The sequence below is a fragment of the Alnus glutinosa genome, chromosome 1, assembly GCF_958979055.1.
Source record: "Alnus glutinosa chromosome 1, dhAlnGlut1.1, whole genome shotgun sequence".
NCBI classification, from domain to species: domain Eukaryota; kingdom Viridiplantae; phylum Streptophyta; class Magnoliopsida; order Fagales; family Betulaceae; genus Alnus; species Alnus glutinosa.
In genome coordinates, this window is record NC_084886.1 from 30229706 (window position 1) to 30254856 (window position 25151).

General features: G+C 38.5%; 1 protein-coding gene across 1 annotated transcript; it reads right to left on the minus strand.

Annotated features, from left to right (window-relative positions):
• Nucleotides 1-8595: 8595 nt before the first annotated feature.
• LOC133878326 (uncharacterized) lies at nucleotides 8596-22767 on the minus strand. The gene is made up of 6 exons (XM_062316857.1): nucleotides 22585-22767; nucleotides 22429-22468; nucleotides 21866-21946; nucleotides 18035-18221; nucleotides 9713-9980; nucleotides 8596-9141 (listed from the first exon to the last, which is right to left on the minus strand). The coding sequence occupies exons 1-6, from the start codon at nucleotides 22639-22641 to the stop codon at nucleotides 8935-8937; spliced, it is 840 nt and encodes a 279-aa protein (XP_062172841.1). The 5' UTR covers nucleotides 22642-22767; the 3' UTR covers nucleotides 8596-8934.
• Nucleotides 22768-25151: the final 2384 nt, after the last annotated feature.

Sequence of the window (25151 nt, forward strand, 5' to 3'; positions counted from 1 at the left end):
TATTGTTCATGTTACTGCTGTTCACATTACTATTCATGTGTTACTATTCATGTTGTACTTCTATTGTTGCATGACCTTTGATTCTTTATCAACTCATTGCTCCTCGGTTCCTTGCATGATCATGTACTTTGGATTAGACTGATGTGGCCTCTTGGTCCTACGTGGCAACAATGGGTTGCTATCTGTGATGAACCCTTGTTTTTTTTTTTTTTTTTTTTTTTGTGAAAAGGATCATCGCAGTGGCATGACTACATGCCATGAACCAAACATCAACACTAAAAATGTCTCATAACATGAGTATATCACATCAGATATTACACATAATAGTCGAAACTACTAAATATTAAATGATGAGAACATACACAACACACAGAGCCTACATAAACATCTATGTGATTAGAGCTTGTACATTGTATCTATTACATACAAGAGAATGGCTATACAAAAGGTGTCACACAAAACACAATGCCATATATACCAATAGTCTAGGTACATAACAAAAGGGGTACAATACAAAAGAGGACTAGCTTGTAGTTCTACACAAGCATCTAGTGTCCAATAACCTTAGTCACAGTAGCCTAAGTAAATAAGGCTACCAGATCCTCATCAACATCGGTTGTACCTACATCATCAACATGATCTATGTGATCGTAGAGTTAACCGCATTCACATCGGTGGACTAATGAGTTCACGGTCTCAGTACATATAGAAATCACCGACTTTTGCATTGAGCCGACATTTCACTTTCTACAATAATAGCTACTTAGTTTAGCTTTTCTTTTAAATTATTCCATAGCTAATAAAGTAGACATTGTAGTTATGAAATCATTTTGAAACATATTATTTAGTTGTGAATATACGTATACGACCCAATCTCCCGCTCGAGAACATACACATATAAACTCATCTAATACATATTCATGTGTACAATATATATTCCAGCTACACTGATATACATGCATTTTAAACCTTCAGAGAACGCATACATATAGGTGCATCTAGACAATAAATATCATTAAACATCATAACCTAGCTACACTCAAATATTGGAGAACACATACATATGGGCATATCAAGTAAGAAACGTCATCAAAACATCATACGCAAATCCAATTGTAACAGTATACATATGCATTGTCCCATTCAGTCACATATACATAATGATACATTTTGTAAAAATTCATATTAAACATGTCCTACATCATCATCATGAAATTCATGCTCACATGTTGGGGAACCTTTGCCCAGAGTTGTTCATTATTTGCACAACATACCTGGGAAACCTTTGCCCAGTAGGTTTTTGTTTCATAGCGTTTTATTTATTCAACGTATCATGCATGAGAGCCTTTGCCCAGTAGGTTTTCATTTCATTCGTAACATACTCATGAAGGACTTCCTCGTACAATCCTGAGAGTAAACTCCATCACAACCGTGGAACCATCAACCTTGCCATGGTAGTGTTCATAATTGTTTTATTTCATGTTTATGCATCATGCTTCGTGCCATAAAATCTTTGTGCATCATTCAACATCATATTCCTTTAACACTAGCTGCAAACATATCATAAATTATCGAAAGTATCGTATAAAACACATATCAACACAACATATCATCGGCTCGATTTAAAAGCATCAATATCATGTTTTGGAAAACCATTTAAAATTATGTTCTTTTGCTCACTAAGTAAAATACTTACAAACCATATAAAACATTAAAATACTAATTATAATACTTACAAACCATATACTCTACTCTACTCTACTCTAGACAATACATTGACACTTGAATATTACAAGTGTTAACAACCCATGATAACCCATAGGGATTTTAGGGTTCCATTTGACATAATATTAACTAATAACACCAACCCATAAAGAAGCTCTAGGGTTAGACACCAAAAAACCCAATTTACAAAACTTAGGGAAAATTTAGGGTTTGGGATCTTACCTTGATTTTTGGAGAAATCTGAAGTTTCACGCCACAAAACTCCTACCCGTAGCTTGCATGTGGTTTAGAACTCTTCTAAACACGAAATCCCTAAAGATTAAGCCAAAACCCCAAAAATCAACTTAATATTAGGGAAAACTAGGGTTCAAAGATTTACCTCAAATCAATTGGTGGAAAATGATGTTCTAACACCAATAATCATGTTCCCGAGATTAGATGTGGCTTTGGGAACCCCCTTGAATCATTACCAACACCCAAAACTCAAGCCCTAAGAGAGAGAAGAGAGAAATGGAAGAAAATGAGGTGGAAATCGCATGTTGAATATTTATACTAGCACGACTCATACAAATGAGTAATGCTCTCGCCTGCAACTTGTACGAACGAGATTGCGGACAAACCTCTTGTTGGGAAAATATCCCGACCTACCAGAATGGGCCGAGCCTAATATCAGCCGAGCCATCCATATCCCCTAGCCCAACAACAATTATCATAGGGATCGAATCGATTGGACCTGTCAACATCTAGGTCCAATAAGCTCATAATGATCAACTACCGAGTCCACCTCATTCAGAGTCGGTAAAATACCGACTCCCTGACTATGGCACACACCCCACGATCTTACGTATGTAACTTGATTGTTTTTTAATGATATTCGGACAGACGCAGACATTGAAATTGGTATTTTTCGTTGACAATTAACTCCTATCTACTCCGTCAATTCTATGAAGATGATGAATCATAAATCAAAAAAGAATCCTATATATATATATATATATATATATATATAGTTTAGGGAGTGCTAGACTATTTTGTATAAATGCAAGTTAAAACAATCGGTTAAAAGCCGATTCCCCGATTATTGCGGCATGCACACCACGATTCGGAATCTCGACAAGCCCTCTAAGGCCGGCACGTGGCCCGAGAAAAATGAACTACTCTCGCTACTTAGCCTATAAATACCCCATTAATACATAGGTATTGGGATTGAATTCTTTGTGATTCAAAAGAAACACATACTTGAGAAAATACTAACTTAGGCATCGGAGTGGGATTGTCGGGCTCTCCCGACGTAGCTCCCTTTTTTGCAGGTTAAGGGCTCTCGAAGATCAACACATCACCAAACCTAAATTCTATTCTAACAGATTGGCACTGTCTGTGGGAAACTAGCAATTGCAATTCATTTACTACTCCTAAAATCCGAAATGGTGCGAACAAGAGCCACAACCTCAAGAACAAACAATCCCCCACCTGAGCTAGGAGGACCATCTCACCAAAATACAGCAGAGATGGAAGCTCGGATGGCTCAAATGTCCAGGGACATGGAGGCTCTAACTCAACAGAACCTTCGGTTACTAGAATGACTGACAAACGGGCAAGTCCCGGAAGAACCCAAAGGACATGGGGAAGGAGAGAGCAATACCCATGAAGAAGAAGACAGGGAAAGCCGAAGAGCTCCCGAGAGAAGTCAACCTAAAAGTCAGTCTCAGCAGGCGGGAGGTGTCAGAAACCCTCCTCCCGGTGTAGATGTGAACCCTCTTCTATGGGGGGTCGTGAATCCTCTGCTTGGAGAAAGAAGGCTCAGTGAAGCTATCGCCACTCTCGACGACAAGTATGAAGAAAAATTCAATCAGCTCCAACAGGAGATCCAGTAGAGGGATAAGGGAAAAACTTCCTAGGTGGGTAGCCTCTTGAATAGGACTTCCCCATTCACCAAGCGTATCATGGCAATTCAACTCCCGGACAAATTCAAAATCCCAAGTATGTAGCTTTATATCGAGATTGAAGATCCAACCGAGCATCTTGACAACTACAAGACGCATATGGATCTTCAGGGGACGCCGTAGGAACTGGCGTGCAGAGCCTTTCCACTTACTTTATCCGGCTCTGCTCAAGAGTGGTTCTAGAAACTCCATTCGAATTCCATCAACAGTTTTGAGGAGCTCGGACGAAAATTCCTGACCCAGTTTCTAGTCGAATGCAAGAGAAAGAAGCCTTCCAGTCTGTTGATGGCCCTACGTCAGAAGGAGGGTGAATCTCTGAAGGATTATGTAGTCCGGTTTAATCAAGCCAGACTCATAGTTGATAATCTGACTAAGGAGATAGTCTATGCAGCTCTTTATCAATGACTAAGGGTGGAAGGACCTTTAATGGCCGAGATTACTCTCAACCCGCCCGAGAATCTTGCTGAATTCACAGACATGGTTGAGAAGTATGTGAACCAGGAGGAAACACTTGCGGCTCTGAGGGAGTCTTGGAAAGGCAAGATCTCGGAATCCAAGAGTTTCGGGAAAAACAAAAAGGTCTGGCAGGAAGAAAAACGGACCGAGACAAAGGCTGCAACAAGGCCTACAAAGTATTACCAGTTCCAAATAGAAGAATGGACCCTCTTGAATTCTCCTATTAATGGAGATCAAAAGAGATCCGAAGTATGAGGAACCTCGCATGATCTAGAATACATACGTGAGAGGAGAATAGACACAAATTCTACGCGTTTCACAACGCCGGAGGCAACCTTACCAAGGAGTGCAGAAATCTCCGAATCTTGATTGAGAAATTCATCAAGAACGGAAAACTCCTCCGTTTCATAGCTGATAACCAGGGCCAAACCCAGCAAGCTCAAGGGCCTCGGCAATATCAAACTCAAAGACCTCGGCAATTGTAACGCCCCACTTTTACAAAAAGCGTCAGTGAAAATTTTCGAATTTCCACAAGACATTACTAACTTATCAGAGGTAATTATTGGCAACGGAATAAATGTAATATGAATTGGGAATAGGTTGACACCTCAAAGCTACTACTGAAATACCTCAATATATGTATATATATAATGAGCCAGTCAGCATAATTATACAGACAGTAATACCAGTCATGCCACACAGGGCTAAATAATTATACAAGCCAAAATCCATATATATAACCGGAGAATTATAAATATTGTTTTAAGTTAGGCTAATGGACTATAACAGGGTAGTCCCAAAATATAGGCTATCCAGCCTTACAAAACTGAACCAGGAACCATCTATGTGTCGGGATAGTCCTGATAATCCTCTTCTTCTTCATAGCCTGAACCATTACAAGTACCATACAAAGAGAAGAAAACAACATAAACACTAAAGTGAGTCCGCTGTTTCCAATAATAATATGAGTGCTGATTTATTTAGTTAATGCAACATAATGCAATGGCCATGTAATCACATGTATATACAAAATATAATCCATGATCGCGAGTCATAGACATAAAATGAACATAAATGTAATCATAGGGCAATGACAGTCTTAAGTGTAGAGTTTTAGGTATTTCCCTTTTTCCACTACTCTGTTGGCCTTGGCACGGTTAGCGTGTTATTTGAAACCTTGGTTTCCTCACTTAACTTTTAATTATAATCTTTGGGAGCCTTGGCTCCTGGAAACCTTGGTTTCCCTGATGACCTTGGTACACCAGTTTTGTATTTATTATTCTTTTCAGGTATCTCCTCATTCACTGAGAACCTTGGGATTCATGTGAAGCCTCGCATACCCATCGTGGATCTTGATCCAACAGCTTATTATTAGATAGGTTATTAGAAATAATAAAATATGCAAAATCACATGCGCAAACAAGTAAATAAAACAGTAAACATAATATTATAGGAAAATCAACCAGCTTCGTCCTCAGTGTAAGTATAGAGATACTTACTAGTTTCTGCTCCAAAAGTCTTTCTCTATAACTGCATAATTCCAATCATATGGTAATACTAAATTAGTGAAATGATGCTACAAATATGTTCACTATATTTATCCTTAAAGTATCATTTTAATCGTTGTCCTAATACTTCCATTTTTGGTTCTCTTAATCAAGATATTGAATGCCATCTTAGGTTATTGAATAATGAAACTAAGACATCCCTTTTTACTAGCCATTAACTCCACTAGTATGTTGATATATATATATACAACTCTCATTCATACCCTTATGTAGCCAAAATAATACTTTCCACACACACATGCATTAGCCATATACCATTTACACTTACATACTAGTTCATACTTTAATATTCTGATTCATGCAGGGAATTCCAGCACACAACACACACACACACACCTTCCTTTTCATAAATCATTACACCCATATTTCAACAGCTCACTTCCACACAAAAGTATTAAAGCAAAGCTACTATCTTGCTTGTTTAAAGCTTCATGAGTGTAATTCTTTCAAGAGGAGAAATTACCCATGATTCTTGGGTACACATATAGAATTTTAGAGAGTAGAAAGGAAGATTCACTTACCAAGATTCGCACCCAACAGATTGGATGGAAGAAGGAGGTCTAACTCCAAAGCAAAGTGCTTGAAATGAGTTGGAAGCTGCTGGCTTTCGAGCTAGAATTTGAGAGAGGTTTCTGATGTTGATTATTGGTGTTTTGTTGAGAAACAAGAGGAGATTTGAGGCTTTATTTCTGGCTATAGGTGCTGGCTTCCACAAAAGAATGAGAGAGATTTTTCCATGGGAGATTCAATACCAAAACAGTGAAGGGGAGGGGCGCTTACGTGAGTGGTATGGGGAGAGTTTAGGCTGATTTTTGGTATCCCATGCAAGCTATATATAATAACCATGAAGGGCTGAGATCAATCCAGCACAAATCCTTCCAAGGGTCGGATCTTTGGCAACAAGAGAGAGAAATATCCATGCAAGATCACCTAATATCCAAGATTAGATTTTCTTCCATATCTTGAGTCATGATTAAATTGTACCACCATATCTAGTTCAATTTCAACCAAACTAAGCTAACTTAGGCTAACTAAATAAGTTTCAATCATCTGGAACCGTCCATAAGCAATGGGTTCAAAATCAAAGGTAAAAATCACTTTTCTGCTGTTTACCCGTAAGCTGCGTCGCACTGGATAAAATCGCTCGATCGAAACTTAGTCGATCGATCGACATCGACCTATAATCGCTCGATCGATCAAAAAGTCGCTCGATCGACTTCGCTTTACTGATCCAACTTTCTACATGCATAACTACATAATTCTATTAGACTAAGAGCAATTCTTAAATCTTATATTTATGCACATATTTTAATAACTTAAGTGGGGTGTCTTTCTCGGGTATTACAGCAATATTAGGCTTAAGAGACCAGGCACCAAGATAATTCTCCTCCGAGGCGCCAGGAAGATCGGCGAGACAAAAGAAGAGAGGAACCTCGACGAGAGGAGGTTCGGAGAGAAAGAAGCAGGAGCAGAGACACCCAGCACTATAATCCCTGAAACGAGCCTATCATTGCCGACATCCGAACCATATTCTGAGGTTTTAGAGGAGGAGGAGGAGAAATGAGCGCATACAAGAAGGCCTACACTCGGCAGCAGAAATAGTTGGAGGTCATGATGGTAGAAAGACCTTGCAAGTCCCACCGAAATGAGTCCTTGGTGGTGGGATTTTCGGATGACGACTATGTAGAAGTATCACTCCCTCATACTGATGCATTGATGGTCACGCTGCATGTGGCCAACCATAGGATCCACCGAATCTTCGTGGATAATGGTAGTTCAGCTGATATTTTATATTGGTCGGCATTTAAGAACATGGAGATCAGGCTGGAGAAGGTGGTTCCAGCTACTTGTCCCTTGCTCGGATTTGCAAGAGAACAAGTTCAACCAGTTGGTTGTATCGAATTCCCTGTTACGGCCAGGAATTAACTGACCACAAAGACCATAATGTTTAAGTTCTTGCTGGTTGATAGGTCTTCCGCCTACAATGCGATTCTTGGAAGGACTACCCTCAATGACCTAAAGGCAGTCACTTCCACCCCACATCTAAAGATAAAGCTCCCAACTGAGAGAGGAGTCGGAGAAGTAGGGGGAGAACAAAGTGTAGCGCACCTATGCTACAATGTCACAATGAAGAAAACCCCATCACAGGATAATCCTGGGGAGAAGAGGGAGCAGTAGCATTTACAACCGAGGGAGCCAACTGGGGGGGATAGAAGAATTTGAAGTCAGAGGTGTAGAGAGAAAAGTTGGGGTCGGGTCTCTATTACCTCCGGAAATCAAAGAATCCTTAGTAGCTTTCCTCCAAAATAATATAGATGTACTCATCTTGGAGCCATCCTTCAACAGCATACATACAGTTCACGCAATGGACTATGATCAGCATATAATTGTTTCCTGTTGCGTAAAGCGAAAAACACTGCAATTTATCCCAACTAATCAAACACGAATGGATCTTAACACTTTGGATTGGATCAAATTCAAAAATTCCCATTGATGATAACAGACATTTATGACGGTTTATTTACTAGCCGGCACAAAGAGATCTTGTTTGGAAACCGTTCTAATCAAACACTTCAAATCTATATATATATGTGTGTGTGTGTGTGTGTAGGATGATTTCTCTTACGGTGCTTTTTAGGTGGATTATGGGATATATGAATTGGGCTGTTTGCACTTCTTTTCTTCAGCCCTGTAATGTTTGGTTTACACTGCCCTAACACATGGCGTGAATCATGATATTATACGTACGGTGTCCCAATGAAACATAGTGTCCACATGGTGTAGATATGAAAGCAATCCCATACCGATCTCTAACTACAAAATGATTGATTACAGCTTGTTCCACCATCACTTGAAGAAACCAAAATGACCGAAAATCAAATTCCAGCAGCCAAAAAAAGTACTTAAAACACAAATACATAATCTATAAAATAACAAAGTAAAACAGTAAGAGCCTTAGCCATTTATCAACAAACGATATAAGAAATGCAAAATTATAGAAGAACTTAGAATCATATTAAAAAACACGCCTAAAAGGGTTGCTCACCCACTAACCTACTTTTTGCCCTTCATTTGTTACCTCTCAATCCAGTTCGGTAGAAAAGGCATCATCATAGTGATGAATTTTTGTTACCAGAAATGAATGAATTGTGAATACATTGAATAGGGATAACGGGTTCTGCTCAGAATTGTGGTAATAGAAAGCTAAAAAGGAGAATTGGTTCATGCCGCCAGGGATCATCTTATACTGTTACAGTGAAGAGGTACATCTTTAGTACGACAGCCAGAGCCAGCTGCAATAGAAAGATGGCAGCCACAATGAAGAACCACCTTTCACCAGCTGACTTAATGTGGGCTCGGAGGTTAAGTGCCACAAATGTAGCTGACATGAACCCAGCTACACCTGCAACAACCCATCTGAAGATTTCCAACGGCACAACAGAGAGGCACTGCAACAAGAAGTAAGGATTTTCATCATGCTAACAATTATATTTACCTGAATAATATATATATATCACCCTTTATCTCAATGATCAACAAGGCCATTACAGTACATGGATGTTATTGGCAAAATTTGTCGAGGAATATCTTAAGGATTCCCCTGAAAACTATACCCTCTTAAGGTTTTATGTCAAATGGTCTACAAGTCCACAAATAATTAATCTCATTATTGCTCAAACCTGTCGTACAAAACCCATTTCTTGCGTATCACTAGAGTGGCACGACTAGGGAGTTACGATACTGACTTTTAAATGTCAGATATAGTTTACAAGACAATTTTCCAGATTTTTTTTTTTTTTTTTTTTTTGTTCCTGATTATTTCAGCTTCACAAAAATGATCTCTAGAAAAATTCTGCCTATTGTTTTCCCCTTCGCCAATGTGCATTTATTATCACTGCCAAGCTTGAGATCTCTTTCAATGGGTTTTCCGAAAAAGGTCCCTCTTTAAACCTGGGGTTTTTCTTGTTAGAAATAATTCATAGTCATAGTTCATGGTTCAAAGGACAATCAGAAACTTACCAGAGCAGGAATAAAGACAAATAGGGAGTAGCCATAGAGACAAAACAGCTGAACAAGGCCAGATGGAGCGGAGAAGTATTTGAGGATTACATACAATCCAAGAGGGACAATAGTGACAAAGCCATAGAACAATCCAGCAGACCAAGTCACCAAATTTATGTCATAGTCCCATTCTTTTTTCTTCAGCTTGTGTGCTACGTAGGTTACAAAAGTGCCAATGGAAGCTGCTACAAATATTAGGGTCGTGCATATCCAAAATGGTCCGTACCTGCATGGCAATTGAACTTAAAACTATACAATAGGTGCCTTAATCATATGAAAGGGGATGGGTCAACACATATAAATGAGTGCAATGAACCAATCTCTTAATTTAAGTCATTCACAAAAAAAAAAAAAAAAAAAAAAAAAAAAAAAAAAAAAAATCTTAATTCTTAAAGAGCACGTTTAATACCAATAATAACATGTGCCTTCCAATCCACTTCTTAAGTGAAAACACACCCACTACCACCAAGGCACCAATACCATAAAGCATAGAGAGGATTGCCAAAGAAGTTGAATTTGACAACTATTAGGTAAAAGGGAACATATGGATGTGTTAAGGATAAACTAAGCAAGACAAATACATGATCTTCCAAAACTTACATTATTGAGGTAAGAAAGAGGGCCCTGCTCTCATCGAAACTTTATATAACTGAACTTTAAAAAACTTAAATCTCATAAACAAAAGAAAGATATTATCAACTAATGTAAGATATCCAACAAAAGTCTCTTTACCAATAAACTGATAGCACAAATAGAAAATCAAAACTAAAAATGTAATAAAACAAAACTAAGAATCTTTTTTTAGTAAGGAATTCAATCTTTACAAAGAGCGAAGAAGCGTAACCCAACTACACAGGAAATATACAACAGAGACCCGCAATTAGGGAGAATTAGAAGAGCATAAAGAGCATAAGGCCACAAGTTATAGAAAATTAGAAAAGCGAGAACTATTGTAAGCCGCCATCTAAACATAAAGAGTTTTGACTATGATAGCTTTAACTCTGACACTGAACTCTCACAATCTTCAAATTTCTACACATTATGCTCTCTCCAAATGCACCACATTAAAAACAGAGGGATCATCCTCCATACTTCCTGTAACGATCCACCCTCAACGACACAATATTGTCAGCTTTTGGCTCTCCCCGAACCAAACTGTTAGTTTTTGTGTTGGCTACATTCTGTTGGACAAAATCACTTCTATGTAATGTTGCTGCTTTCACAGGGATGCTGCTTTATCCAGAGTCTACTCTTTAGCTATGTTCTTCGAGAAGATTTTGTGAAGTTTTCAAAGATTTATTTCGGTTCCCTGTCAACCATCCGGACAACGTGGTATTCCGTCCAGGCGCTCATCAGTCAGCAACATCCGTCCGGACGACGAAAACTTTCCGTCCGGACGCCCATCAGTGTCTAGAAGCTCCAAACAGTTCAAGATTGCATCCGTCCGGACGTAATGGCAAATCGTCCAGACGCTCTTCAGAGTTCGAGAAAATCCCAGTGTTTCAGTGCATCCGTCTGGACGACGTGGTCATACCGTCCGAACGCCATTCAGTGTTTGACAAGCATAGGGTATCTGCCTCAAGACACAGTTATGGGAAAACGGCTGCTACCGTCCGGACGATGTGTGATCCCGTCCGGACAATGTCCTCTGTAAGGCAAGAAAACGTGCATACCAAGTTCAACCGTCCGGACGGCAGCCTTCATGGTCCGGACGATCAAGCTTCATATATGGAAATTGCGTGCACCAGTTCAACCGTCCGGACGTTAGCCTTCAAGGTTCGGACGCTCCAAGCCTTATTATGGTAATTTCGTGCAGCCGAAGTGCAACCGTCCGAACGCTAGGGCAACACCGTCCGGACGTGGTCTTGTTATGGAAGCTTTCAGCGCTATCTTGGAGAGGCTGTTGCAGTTGACCGTCCAGAAGCTCGGTCAAGCCGCCCGGACACCTTCCAGTATTTTGGTCATAACTTTTTACTCAAATATCGGATTGGAACGAAATCAGCGTCGTTGGAAAGCTTAGAAAAAATGCAGTAATTTGAGCGTCTGGACGGAAAGATTTGCCCGTCCGGACGGCCCTTCAGAAAATTCCAGAATTACTTTCCTGACAAGAAAAACTTGACCCGTCCGGACGGCCCTGGCTCCCGTCCGGACGCGCATGCCCCAGAATCTATTTTTGACTCAATTTTGGGTTTCCAAAGCCTATAAATAAGAGGCTTGAGGCATGCTTTCAACATAGAATTCGGTGGTGAATTCTCTACAGCTTAGAGACGTGATATTTCCTATAAAGCCTTGCCAAGTGTGTGATTTGATCAGCTGTGAAGTCTATCTTAAGGGTTGGCCCTAAGGTAAAGGATTCCATTGAAAACCCCTTCAGGTAGGAGACCTGGTTGGGAAGCGTTCGTGTTGGGTTACACGTTAGAGAGCAAGGTACGACCACTGCATCAGCGGTATGTGAGTGTTACTGCTTTATATCTAGCTTTGTCTTCTGAATAGTGGATATCCTGGGTTTGGCTGCCCCGGAGTGGTTTTTCTCTTAATTGAGTTTTCACTTCGTCAACAAAATATTTGTCTCCTTTAAATTCCGCATTTAATATTTTGTTGCACACTGTTCACACACACTTGTTAAAATTAGAAGTCCATTTATTTTTCACAAACTTTCATTGAGGTCACCCATCCTGGTATTACTCTCGCATAAGAACGCTTAATTGCAGAATTCTGATAGGTTCATGGCCATCACGGCTTTAAAACGCATTGTATCAAGAAGGGTGCAAATATACATATAAGCACATTCTCATTCACATACCCAAGCGATGTGAGACGTCACACTTCCAAACTAACCTATCCAGCTAAATGACTTCACCACCCTTTAGGGCATGACCCACTCTAAACCAAAAAGGCGGAAATTGATACCCACAACTCTCTAGCCACTTCACAGTGAAGCAGAAAATAATCTATGGTCTCCCCGCTCTTCTTGCACATGCAATCCATCACTATTACATGCTTCTTTCTCAGATTATCCATAGTTAAAATCTTCCCAAATGTCGTCATCCACACAAAGAACACGACTCTCAAAGGAGCTCCAACTCTCCAAATGCTCTTCCAAGGGAATGGAGAACTAGCACACCCGAGGGGGGGGGGGGGGGGGGGGGGGGGGGATGTGGGGATGAGGTCTGACTTCGAACATCCTAATTTTGGAAGGGATCCAATAGATTTTATCTTTGCCACCTCGTCTCAACTTGAGAGAGTACAAAAGATTAAAGAACGAAGTGACCAACTCTACCTTCCAATCATGCACTCATCTTGTAAAGGTAATATTCCACTGTAGAGTGTCATTGAAGAACTGCACATGATCAATCAATCACCGATGCCTTCTTACAGCGAGGAATACTAAACAACTCTAAAAGAATTGCCTTCAAGGTCTGATCCGCACACCACAAATCGTGCTAAAACCTGATCTTAGACCCATCTCCACTTCAAATCTGACAAATCTAGAGAAGACTCCCCACCCCTTTTAAATGTTTTTCCGCACCCCAACCCTGAAGGACCCAACAATCTCGTAGGAGCACCACCCTCCCCACATGCTATCATATTTAACTTCCACCACTAACCGCCACAAGGCCTCCCTCTCCATGGCCAATTGCCATAACCATTTTCCCAAGATAGCTCGGTTAGACCGAATCAAGTTTCTAACCCCCCAAACTAACAAAGAAAACAAGAGGAAAAATTTTAGGCCAACGAACTAAATGGAATTTAAACTTATCATTGACTCACCCCACAAAAAATCCAGCTAAAGTTTCTCAATTTTGTTAGCAACACCACCAGGAGATGGAGAAAAAGGATAGATAATAAGTAGGCAAGTTGGAAAGAGTGTTTTTAATTAGAGTCAAAACCTACCACTCTTAGACAAATGAAGCCTCTTCCAACCAGCCAAACGACATTCCATCTTTTCAATAATACTATCCTAGATTGATTTAGCCTTATACGAAGCTCCCAACGGAAGACCCAAGTGCTTCATAGGCAAAGAGGACACCCACAACAAAGGATGCGAGTCATACCTCCAACATCTTCCACAGTGCCAACAAGGACTAAATCTAATTTAGATAAGTTAATTCTCAACCCCAAGACAAACTCTGATTTAGGTAAGTTAATTCTCAACCTCAAGACAACTTCGAAGCATAAAAAGAGAAAACACAGATGACGGAGATGATTTGGGCTTGCCTCACAGATCAAGGCATCATCCACAAATAAGAGATGAGACACAAGAATCTCGGCATTATTCCCCAATCCCATGAAAAACCAAATAAGAGCCCCTTTCACAGTGGCAAACAACATTATGCTCAAAGCCTCCATGAAGACAACAAATAACATAGGGCATAAAGGATTTCCTGGTCTCAGGCCACGAGAGCTATTAAGGAAACTGGAGGGAGATCCGTTAATCAATATAGACAAACGCACAATAGAAATACAATGAGCAATCCAATCACACATTTCTCCTCAAAACTACATCTCCTCGACCGATAAATACACCACGGTACCAACTAATCAACCTAGTCAAATCATCCCAAAAGATTCTTTTGTCATTGTCGTAGAAACCCACTCAAAATTATCGTCCACACTTAAATGAGCAGGCAACAAAAAATTCCCCCCCCCCAACACATTAACAAAATCCCTTCAAATGCCCCTCTCGAACCCAAATAACACCATTCCACATGTTGACAATCCCATAAACTGTGCGCCACAACCATAGACACAATCTCCAGTTTAGTTTCTTGTAAATAGACAATGTTAACCTTCCAACAACGAAGAAGACTCCTAACCCTCAGCCTTTTGTCCGTCTCATTCAACCCTCTCACATTCCAAGACAAAATCTTAGACTTCATTAAGAACAAGAATGACCCCTCCCCTTGCCTTTGCCTTTGCATATGCTAGAAAGACCTCCCTTAAGATCATAATTGGAGCAAGCTACTCTCTTAAGTTCACAACAACCTCTGTTCACTGACTTAAAAAGAGAGCTAGGAGAGCTAGCCAAACCATTTTGGTGTTGAATTGCCTCAATGGCCAGAACAAAGTCATCATCCTCAAACCCCTCACAAGACAGCCCCACAACGTGATAGAAACTCTTAACTTACTGAACCACCCAATCTAAAGAAACTATTTGGCTAGATCAATAAAATCTTTAGGAGCAACACGTTCCTGAGATTGCAAAAGTCCAAGGTCTCACCCAAAATGTCTCTGGTACCTTCTGATCTGATAGAGTCGACATGAATTTTGGAAAACCCAAATGCTGCTCCAAGCTTTCTCCCTTCGCTTACACCATGTCCTTCTAACCTCTGAGACTTGAAATACCAACACAACCCTACACACGATTTCAAATACCAAAGCTTGCCCCAACCCTAGTAAAGCCTCCACGTACAATCTTTTTCTGGCTACCACAGTCGAAGCCTTGTCTTTTACTACCACCATACTGCCACCCACTCCACTCAAAAGAGAACCACCGAGAGGCTTACGGAAAGGCACAACTCTAAATCCGTCACCGAAATACATCTGGAAGAAAGATGAGCCTTTCACAGCTTGATTGCTCTAACCCTTCCTTTCTTGACCATTTTGTATGATAATAAAGGCTCTCCAACCACCACCACTGTGTTCTGCAAGAGCCACAAAGCAACCATGACTATTAGAACATGTTTTAGCGATAAAAGCCTCACAAGCAACACTGGAGAATTTCACGAATTCCTTCCAATCCTCCCCTTGTAACATCTCCACAGTACCCAAGAACTACATCACACTAACCCTGCCCAAAAGAACTGCTCGAGGGACACCCCTACTTCAACAATACGTAAGACAGAAGACCCCTCCTGTGCCAAAGCTCGAAAACTTTATATTCAACAGAAAAGCAACTTGAATACCCCTATACCCCCATCGCATAAAACCGAAAAGGAGAGACTAACAATGATGCGTTATCAGGACAACCAACGAACAGAACGAGAAAGTCAAAATGTGCTTACATGCGATGACAAGAGGAGAGAGGGAAAGAGAGACAAAAATAGATAAATTCGAAGAACTAGAAGCACAATCAACTCATCATTCCAAGTTCCTAAAAAGGAGACGATGAAACTACTGTTCTCCTAATATATTGGATTTAGAACTCTAAATTCTCAAGCAAAATTTTGATATAGTCAGAAAGGCAGCTAGAAAGCAAGTCAATTGTCACAACTATTATATAGTCAAGCATAATTGCACCAATACTAACCAAAAATGAGAAGCTAAGGCCAATTGCATAAAGATGATAGGCGCTTATCATGGACCTCAGCAGTCTCTCTTAAAACTGATAGTACTTTTTCAACAGGAAAAGCTTGTTTGGGATCATGTTACGGAGCTCAAAAAGTACTTTTAGTACATAAAAAGATGTGCCAAACAAAAAGCTGGTCCATTTGGTAAAAGAACTCAAAAAGTACTTCTTTGACTTTTTTCTCTAAAAAAAGCTGAAACGCACTTTTGGGAAAAGCTTAAAAATAAAAATTTTTCCTAAAAAGTTCTCTCTGGCTTTAAAAGCTTTATTTCTCAGCGCAATCCCAAACAGGCTCGAAGCGGTATGCTTGCCAAAACGACTTCCGGTCTATCAATGTTAATGAAATCCATTCTGCGAACAAAGGATAGTTTATTCTTGAGGTCAAGGAAGAGACTATTGACTCTTGCTACAGAATAGACCACAAAATTCAGGACCCCAACCTCAATAAGTTATGGCTACAGAGTTTACTTCTTAAAAAAAATATATATATTTTTTGATAAATATTTCAATCTCATTAAAAAGCGCAAAGATGCGCAACCCTAGTACACAGGAAGTAAACAAGAGAACCCTTGAATTAGGAGGCAAAGATGAAAAAAAATTCAAAAAATCTGGAGAAAAAAAAAAAACGGGGGGCTATGGTGTGTTGATATCCTAGTGTATATGTATGAAGTGTTGACCATAATCCTTTTCAACTCTATCACTGAAGTCTCTATATCTTCAAAGCTCCAAGCATACTGCTCTCTCCAAAGGCACCACATTAAATACAACGAAGCCAACCTCCATAATTCCAAAATATTTCCACGCCTTACCCAACCTCCCCAACTTACTAAGAAATCTCTCACCCTTCTAGGCATAACCCAATCAACACCAAAAGAGTAGAAACTAAAGTCTATAAATCTCTTCCTACTTCACAATGAATCGGAAGGTGATCAATGGACTCCTAACTCTTCTTGCACATGCAACGCCACTCCACAATATTCCTCTTTCTCAAATTATCCAGAGTCAATATTTTCTCTAAAGCTGTCATCCAAACAAAAAACGCCACTCTTAAATTAGCTTTAAATCTCCAAATACTCTTCTAAGGAAAAATAGATCCATTAGGACTGGTTAACACTTGATAATACGACTTCACTTTAAACTTGTGCCTTTTGGAATGACTTTAACATATTCTATCCACATCTCCTTGCCTTACTCTAAAAGAATACAACATCTCAAATAAAGAAAAGACTGCATCCACCTCCCAATCTTGTACAGGTCTAGTAAAAATTACATTCCAATGAATATTCTCATCTTGGAACTGTATATTATCCGCCACCCACACATCCGTACTACGTGCAATATTGAACAAGTCCAAATAAGACATCTTCAATGGTTGATTCCCACACCACACATCATGCCAAAAATTTGACCTTTGACGAATCACTCACCTCATATCTAACCAATTTTGAAAACATTTCCCACCCCCTTCTTATAAATTTCCATACTCCCACTCCAAATGGCTTTTATACCTCCTTAGAACACCAAACTCCGTTTAAACTATCATATTTAGTATCTATCACCAATCTTCATAAAGCCTATCTCTCCTTAACATATCGCCACAACCATTTTCCCAAACGAGCTCGATTAAACTAAGTCACATTTCTAACCCACAAACTACCTGATTTCATCGGATTACAAATACTCAACTAGTTCACCACATGGAACTTAAACTCATCCCAATTCCACCCCATAAAAAATATATGCAGGAATCACATATAGTTGGAAAATTCCATACCATAATCTTCCAGCATCGTATATATACCCATCAATATGTAAAGAAGCCCTTAATAACTCCAACATAACTTAAACATTTAATCAACAAAAATCCACTACATATTCATTATTTCATGGAATTAATAATTATTTTAACAATGCCCCATATCTTCACCAACTCAGATTGTTTTTCACAGATAATTCATTAGCATCAAATAAGTTACAGAAAATCTACTTACAAATCTGGATTGCTAGCAGTTTTTTCATTAAAGGTTCCCCTAAATGGAAAGAGTGAATCTTTAATCCTCTCTAAAACATCTGAAGTGTCAACATCAAAGTATGGCTTGTAAGAAGCAACCGTGAATGTCCGAAACCAACCACTCTGCTGGGGTTCATCAGAACCAGATACAGGTTTTGAGAATGTATCTGCACTAGTTGAATCAAATTATTAGCCACTATGACAACAAATGCAATATTTACAATTTGTTTCGACTCCATAAGGTGAATTACAACTGTAAATAGCCTATGAGAAGACATAATCAACAATTTTAACACCTCTCACACAAAAGTATTATTAACTTCGCACTGGAGCAGAAGAAACATGTAAATTATGCAAGGAAGAATTATGGAAGGAAACAAGGCCGTCACTGTCATCACAGTCATAGTTTTCCAGGATTAATTGCTTGAGATTATTCTGCACACCTACAACATTTAAGGCTATTTCTTCATTGGTTTGTGATATTGAAAGCATTAAAATCACAGATTCTACCCCTGTTTTTCAGTCAGCTAGTTCACAGCTTCTACCTGTTTTTTTTTTTTTTTTTTGTAATCAAAAAATAAATAAAAAAAAGTTTAAAAAAAAAAAAAAAAAAATGGTTGACAACAATCTCACTGCTGCTATGAGAGATCTGTTATTCCAATACACATGGTGGATTGATCTTAATCATATCCAGTCATACTAAAGTTCCAATATTGGGGAAAGATTGTGAGGAATACCCCATGTGGGAATTAAATTAAATTTTAATACGCTTAATGTTAATGATACAGTAGCATTACTGCTTCACAAAACTATAGCACGCACAGTGCTGTGTGTCTGGCTAAGTAGGGACCTTCTCAGTATTTATTGATGACCTATTTAGTTAATGTATGGTCCAGATAACGTTTTTTAATAAGTAATAAACCAATCTCATTAAAAGTGTAAGGCACCTCTTAGTATACTGGGAGTATACAAAAGGAATCGCCTAACTAGAAAGAGAAAAATGAACTAGAAAATTATTAAAACTAATCGACAAATGAGACATAAGCCGCAGTCCAAAGAAACAAGGTGCAGTAGAAGGAGGATTAAATTTCCTCCGAGGTTTTCTCCAAATCCTCAAAGCACCGATTATTTCTTTTCCTCCATAAATACCAAAAGAGGCAAGTAGGCGCAATTTTTCACACCATAGCACTCTGCGGCCTTCCAGAAAACCACCAACAAGCAAATAAGTTGATTACCCATCGAAGCATGACCCAAGACATCACAAATCGATTGAAAATAGCACTCCACAAAGTATAAGCATCACAATGAATGTCAATAAGTTACTTTGAGGTCCAGATTGAATGTCAATAGGGTTTGGGATGGGCTGGTTGAGAAAATGAAAAAAAGGCTGGCGAAGGGAGGGCTTCTTACTCTCATCAAGAGTACACTTTCTAGTATTCCAACTTATTTTTTATCTCTCTTCCCTTTACCAGCTAGCATAGCCAAAAGACTTTAGCGTTTTCAAAGGGACTTTCTGTGGGACAACCCTGACAGGGACCACGAGTTACATTTGGTAAACTGGAAGACTGTTTGTTCCCCAATTGCAAAAGGGTTGGGTTTCAAAAATCTTATTCTGTTTAACAAAGCCTTGCTCGGTAAATGGCTTTGGAGGCTCGGGAATGAACAAGATTATTTTTATGGAGGAAGCTGATTGGGTCGAAGTACGGAATCCAGAGAGGGGGTGGTGCTCAGAAGAAGCACAAGGTACTTATGGGGCGAGTCTCTAGAGGTATATTAGGAAAAATTGGGGGGGGGGGTTTTACAATTTTGTTTCATTTAAGGTTGGGGATGGTCTTCGCATTCACTTCTGGCACGATATTTGGTGCGGTGATAGTGCTCTAAAGTGTTCTTTCCCTGAATTCTTTTCCTTAGCACATAACAAGGAGGCTTTGGTGTCAAATTACATGGATCGCTCCAGTCCCCACACCCTTTGGAATCTTAGATTCATTCGAGATGCTCATGATTGAGAATGGAATCTCTGGATTCTTTTCTTACTCTTTTATACTCTATGAACCCCCTTCCAAGAGTAATGGATAGCATGGTGTGGACTCTTTCGAGCCGCCATGGTTTTCAAGTGAAGAGATACTATACTATGTTACATTCTGAGTATAGTTCATTCCCTTGGAAAAGCATTTGGAAGGTGAAGACCCCTCATCGCATTGCTTTCTTCTTATGGGCAACGACTTTGGGTAGAAGCCTCACGGTGGACAATCTTAGAAGGAAGGAGTTTCAGCTGATTAATAGGTATTGCCTCTATAAAAAGGATGAGGAAACTATTAATCATCTTCTCCATTGTGACTATACCGTTGACATCTAACACTTAGTTCTTAACAGTTTTGGGGTCTCTTGGGTCATGCCTAATAACATTTTTCAGCTTCTCCATTATTGATAATTTCTTGGGCCAGGACATCCTAGAGAAGCTCTCTGGAAAGTTATTATCGCCCTTTTAATGTGGAGAATTTGGAGAAAAATGAATCGTCGGCTCTTTGAGGATAGCGAGATCAATGTGCTTCTTCTTAAATCTTCCTTTCTGAGATCTTTTCTGGATTGAACTATTGTTCATGTTCCTAACTTTCCAACAGAGAATTTGGTAGATCTGATTTGTTTTATAGATTGTAGTTGCAGTTAGAGCTTTGGTTCTCTTATATACTCTTCGTGTACAAGGAATTTACGTCTTTTAATAAAATTATTATTATTCATAAAAAAAAAAAAAAAAAAAAAAAAAAAAAAAAAAACAACCAGCCCTCTACTTCTCCTGATTTAGTCTCCCTATTTTTCTTATTGGTAAGTTAGACATGCACTCAGTGGTTTTGGAATCCATAGTTTCACCCTCCTTCCCATTATTACAGGGTGAGGAGGTGCTTTTTGAGCTAGAACACATTGAAAATTTATTCTCTTCCCATTCCCACACAGATCCAGCTCAATGATTGTAATTATATTCCTAAAAAAAGAAGCAGCACATCTAAATGCTTCTAAAAAGCAGTTGCTACTACAAAAGAACAATTAGCACCGAGTTCTACATGGTGAAACCCAACCATCTAAACCTTTTTCCATTGAAGCATTGCCCACTTCATAGAGGTGTTATGTCCCATGTCTGACCCTTGCCAAAAGCTATGCAGACACCTTAAATAAAATAGACAAAATTTTGAAAATGAGCTGAACATAACAACCATCCTTAAACATGGCCAGAACACACTCCTAACATCAATATGCCACTTAACTAATGGTTGTTTTAAGTGAAGTTTGTTTTGGTATTTGTGGTTTTTTTTTTTTTTTTTATAAATAATGTATATCATGTCTTCATTTGTAAGTGATGAATAACAGAGAGTTTACATAGATTATGAATCAAGAAATGATTGACAGAAATCCCCCCCCCCCCCCCCCCCCAAACGTCTATCATGTCCTAGTTTTTTAGAGGTTTTTACATGTCGAAGTTTCTGTCTCATTTCAATGTTCTGTCCATGTTTGTGCTTCTAGCTTTTTTATTTTATTCACAGATAAGTACAACTCAAGCACCTTTACAGCATTGGCACAAGCATCTAAATCCCATTCAACTATATTCAAACAAAAATTTTGAAAATACTAAGAAAGACAATTCATAATTGGATGCCATATGCATATGATAGACAACTTATATGCATTGGATGACGAAATCTAAATAAATTTCTGGGTATAAAAAAAAAAAAAGGATTAACAAAATCAACATTCCCATATCCATAACAAAAATAAAATATAAAGTAATTCGAACAAATCAGATTAGAATTGAATTTACCGTCAGCATCTCGAGGAGGGCGAGAACCACCAGAGATCTTCCCTTGCGCTTCGGGTGGAGGAAACGTCTGAAGAGTGGAATCTACAATAATAGATTCATTAACTGTTATTAGAACACAATGAGGAAAAGCAAACAGCAACAAGAATAACGAAAAATAGTACAATCTTGATGCATTTTTTAAAATGAAATACCTAAGACCCCAAGACTCAACACTGTGATCTCATTTCACTTCTTCTTTCCTACATATTTGTGTTTTAAAAACAAAATGTTGCTTACAAAAAGAAAAGGAGAGAGAGGAGCTGAAATTGAAGAGATCCAATCCTTATTTTTATTTCCGTGCCTTAATCAATAGGCTATGTTTGGTTGCAGAGAAAAACACAGGAACCAAAACCAAACAGTATTGCAAATCATAGATCCCCAAATAATTACCACCGGGTAAACAAGCTAAAAGCTTAATGCAAAAAATGGACTAACCCCAAAGAAGGATCAGACATAAGATAAAATACAAGATTTCTTTGTTTATTCTTCTTTCTTGGGATTGGCGAGAAAAAAAGGAAAAGTACCAGCGAATTGGACGGTGAGGTGGCCTGGATCTGGCACAGACTGCAAGATGAAATGAAAGTAAAAAAAAAATGAGATCTGAAATGGTAGCTAGATACACATACGACCTAGCCAACTGAGGATAAAAGAAAGAGATCAAAAATGGAGAAATTACTCACGGGTACAGATCCTGAGACCTTTTGGTTATCTATGCTTGTGTATTTGCCTGACATCATCTTTTCTCTGCCTTCTCTCCCTCTCCCCCGTCTGTGTATATGTGCGCGTGTGATTTCCTCATTTGGTCGTTCATGGGAGAGAGGAGAGAGGAGAGACGTCAGCGTCAAGTGATGGGCTGAGATGAACTGTCCCAACACAACCTCCCTTTGGGCTCACCTGGGCTTCTCGGACCATGTGGTAAGGAATAAGACTGCGGGAAAATGCTCTACATTTTAAATTTAAAATTAAAATAAAATAAAATTGGTTCCCATGAGATGATACCTTTTTCAAATGAAAATGTTAGATTTACAACACCAATACAACAACTGTACAACAACCCCTCACATGAGGGTGAGTCTCACACACTGGGGTTCATCCTCATGTGAGGAGTTGTTGTGCAGTTGTTGTGATGATGTAATACAAGAATCAAATCTCTTTTTCAAAACAATTTCTCTCTCCAACACGTTACACCCACGCCAAAACATCCCAATTTTCGAGCCCTAAAACACATCTTTAGCGCCCATAATTCAACGTCTCACCCACTCATTGGGTAGAATCATTTCATTGAACATTCGCTTCATTGGGCTAGGCAAGTGCGTCTATTTAGCCACCTTGATTGTGACACCACTTAGCCTATTTCATCGGGTCATCTGAAGGCCTCGTGAATGACGAGAAACACGTATCGTTACACCATGTGAGTTATGTATTAAAAGAATTTTTTTCGACCCAATTTGACAAAAAAGAAAGAAAAAAAAAACCCGATGGTACCTATATGCTCTGTCAAAGTTTTTAGTAATTTTTAGACAACAAGACATCATTGGATTAGGTGTTGCAAAAAAAAATTTACAACAAATCTTCTATAGTTTTTTTAATAGTTCATTTTTAATTTCAAGTTTTTCAAGAGAAAGAAAAAGAATTAAATTAAATCCGTTTTACATGGGAGCATGTTGGAAGATTGTGGTAGTTCATGGGGGGAAAATAGGAAGAAAATGAGGGTAAAACAGCATGTGACGGTCACGTGACCCGTTGACCGTTTGTTTTAACCTCTTTGACTGACGAAAGGAGGGAAAATTATTGTCTTTGGTAGTTGAATGCTCTATTTTGGTCAAATTGGTAGTTTGTGGGGGCTTTGCCCAAAAGCTGGTAGTTCATGGGGGGAAAATGTAATTACCCCAAAAAATATCTTATACTTTTTTTTACAACACTTAAGTCAAATTCAGGATCATTCATGTGTCTCTCTGTAATAACCCCGACTCCCTTTTGAGGGTAGAATAGTCTTTGCAACCTATGAGAATGGATAATTAAACAGGAATAATAAACACTTGATTTTACATGTGTATTTTTATTTGTTGTTATTAAATAACTGCTTCCATATTTTATTAAAACACCTGCTTTTAAATTTAATGAATTTTTATATCAATTTGAATTCCACTTTTATATTTAATATTTTAAACAAAAAAAAAAAGAGGACCAGATTTTATATTTTAAATATGAGGTATCGGATTTTTTATTATCATTAAAATACCTGTTTTAATACATAAAACCCTAGCAACCAAAGAGTAAAACCCTACTCCTATAAGTAAATATTTTCTCCATCACTCTCATTCCTCACCTCAAAACACTTTCAAGCCGTCTCTCTCTCTCACAATCGTGCATAAGGTATGGAGGAATGGCATTTTACCCATCTTTGCCTCTTGTCTTTAATCTCTGTAGCAGGCATAACACAACATGGCATACCTTTCTTTTCTTTTACTAGCTATTTTACTACAGAAGTGGAATACTACATTGGTTTGCATGATGTTCTTTTTCTTATCTCCTTTGTCTTTCTCCATGTACCAACGTCACATGGCCTTTTGTCTTATTTTATTGTCTGGTACATGGCCTTTTGTCTTATTTTATTATCTTCCTTTTCTTTTTCTTTTTTTAATTGATGTACTGTAGCAGTCAACTGAAGATTTTCCCTGCGTCTTTCTTTTTGGTCTGAACCACAGCATCGTCCTCTCATCCCTTTTCATGTATTTTGATTTTTTTTTTTTATAGCCCATACCTGAATTATTACTGATCTCTTTATTTTCTTTTCATTATAATTGTTGTATAGTAGCTGGTTTTATCAAACTTGTAGCAGGCATTAATTGGTTGTCTTTCTTCTTCATTTTTTCTATCAATGTACCGCATACCTCCATATTAGAGTTACTTTTCCCCTTCATATTTTAATCGTTTGCCTTTCTTTTCTTTCTTGGTTTGCACTAGCTGAATAACATTCCAAAAAAAAAAAAAAAATCATGGAGTTTTTAATAATTCATTTTGAGCAGATACATAATTTTATGATACTTGAATTTGTCAAATTATACGACTTTAGTAGAAAACGTTTCTTATGACGTTCACTTTTATTTAGTCTCATTTCAAATAATGCAAAAAAAAAAAAAAAAATGTTATTGCTATTTAATGGTTTGATTATTATTCGAGTAATGTCGTTAAATGTATCAAGAGAATCCATTCTCAATAGGTTAGCAAGACAAATCCTAGTGGT

Bases quoted from the DNA above. Each gene is read 5' to 3' on its own strand.
- LOC133878326 (XM_062316857.1), bottom strand. From the start codon at position 22,641: ATGATGTCAGGCAAATACACAAGCATAGATAACCAAAAGGTCTCAGGA. The intron at 22,469-22,584 runs GTGAGTAATTTC...TTCATCTTGCAG, and splicing joins AGGTCTCAGGATCTGTACCC to TCTGTGCCAGATCCAGGCCA. The intron at 21,947-22,428 runs GTACTTTTCCTT...CTATTATTGTAG, and splicing joins CCTCACCGTCCAATTCGCTG to ATTCCACTCTTCAGACGTTT.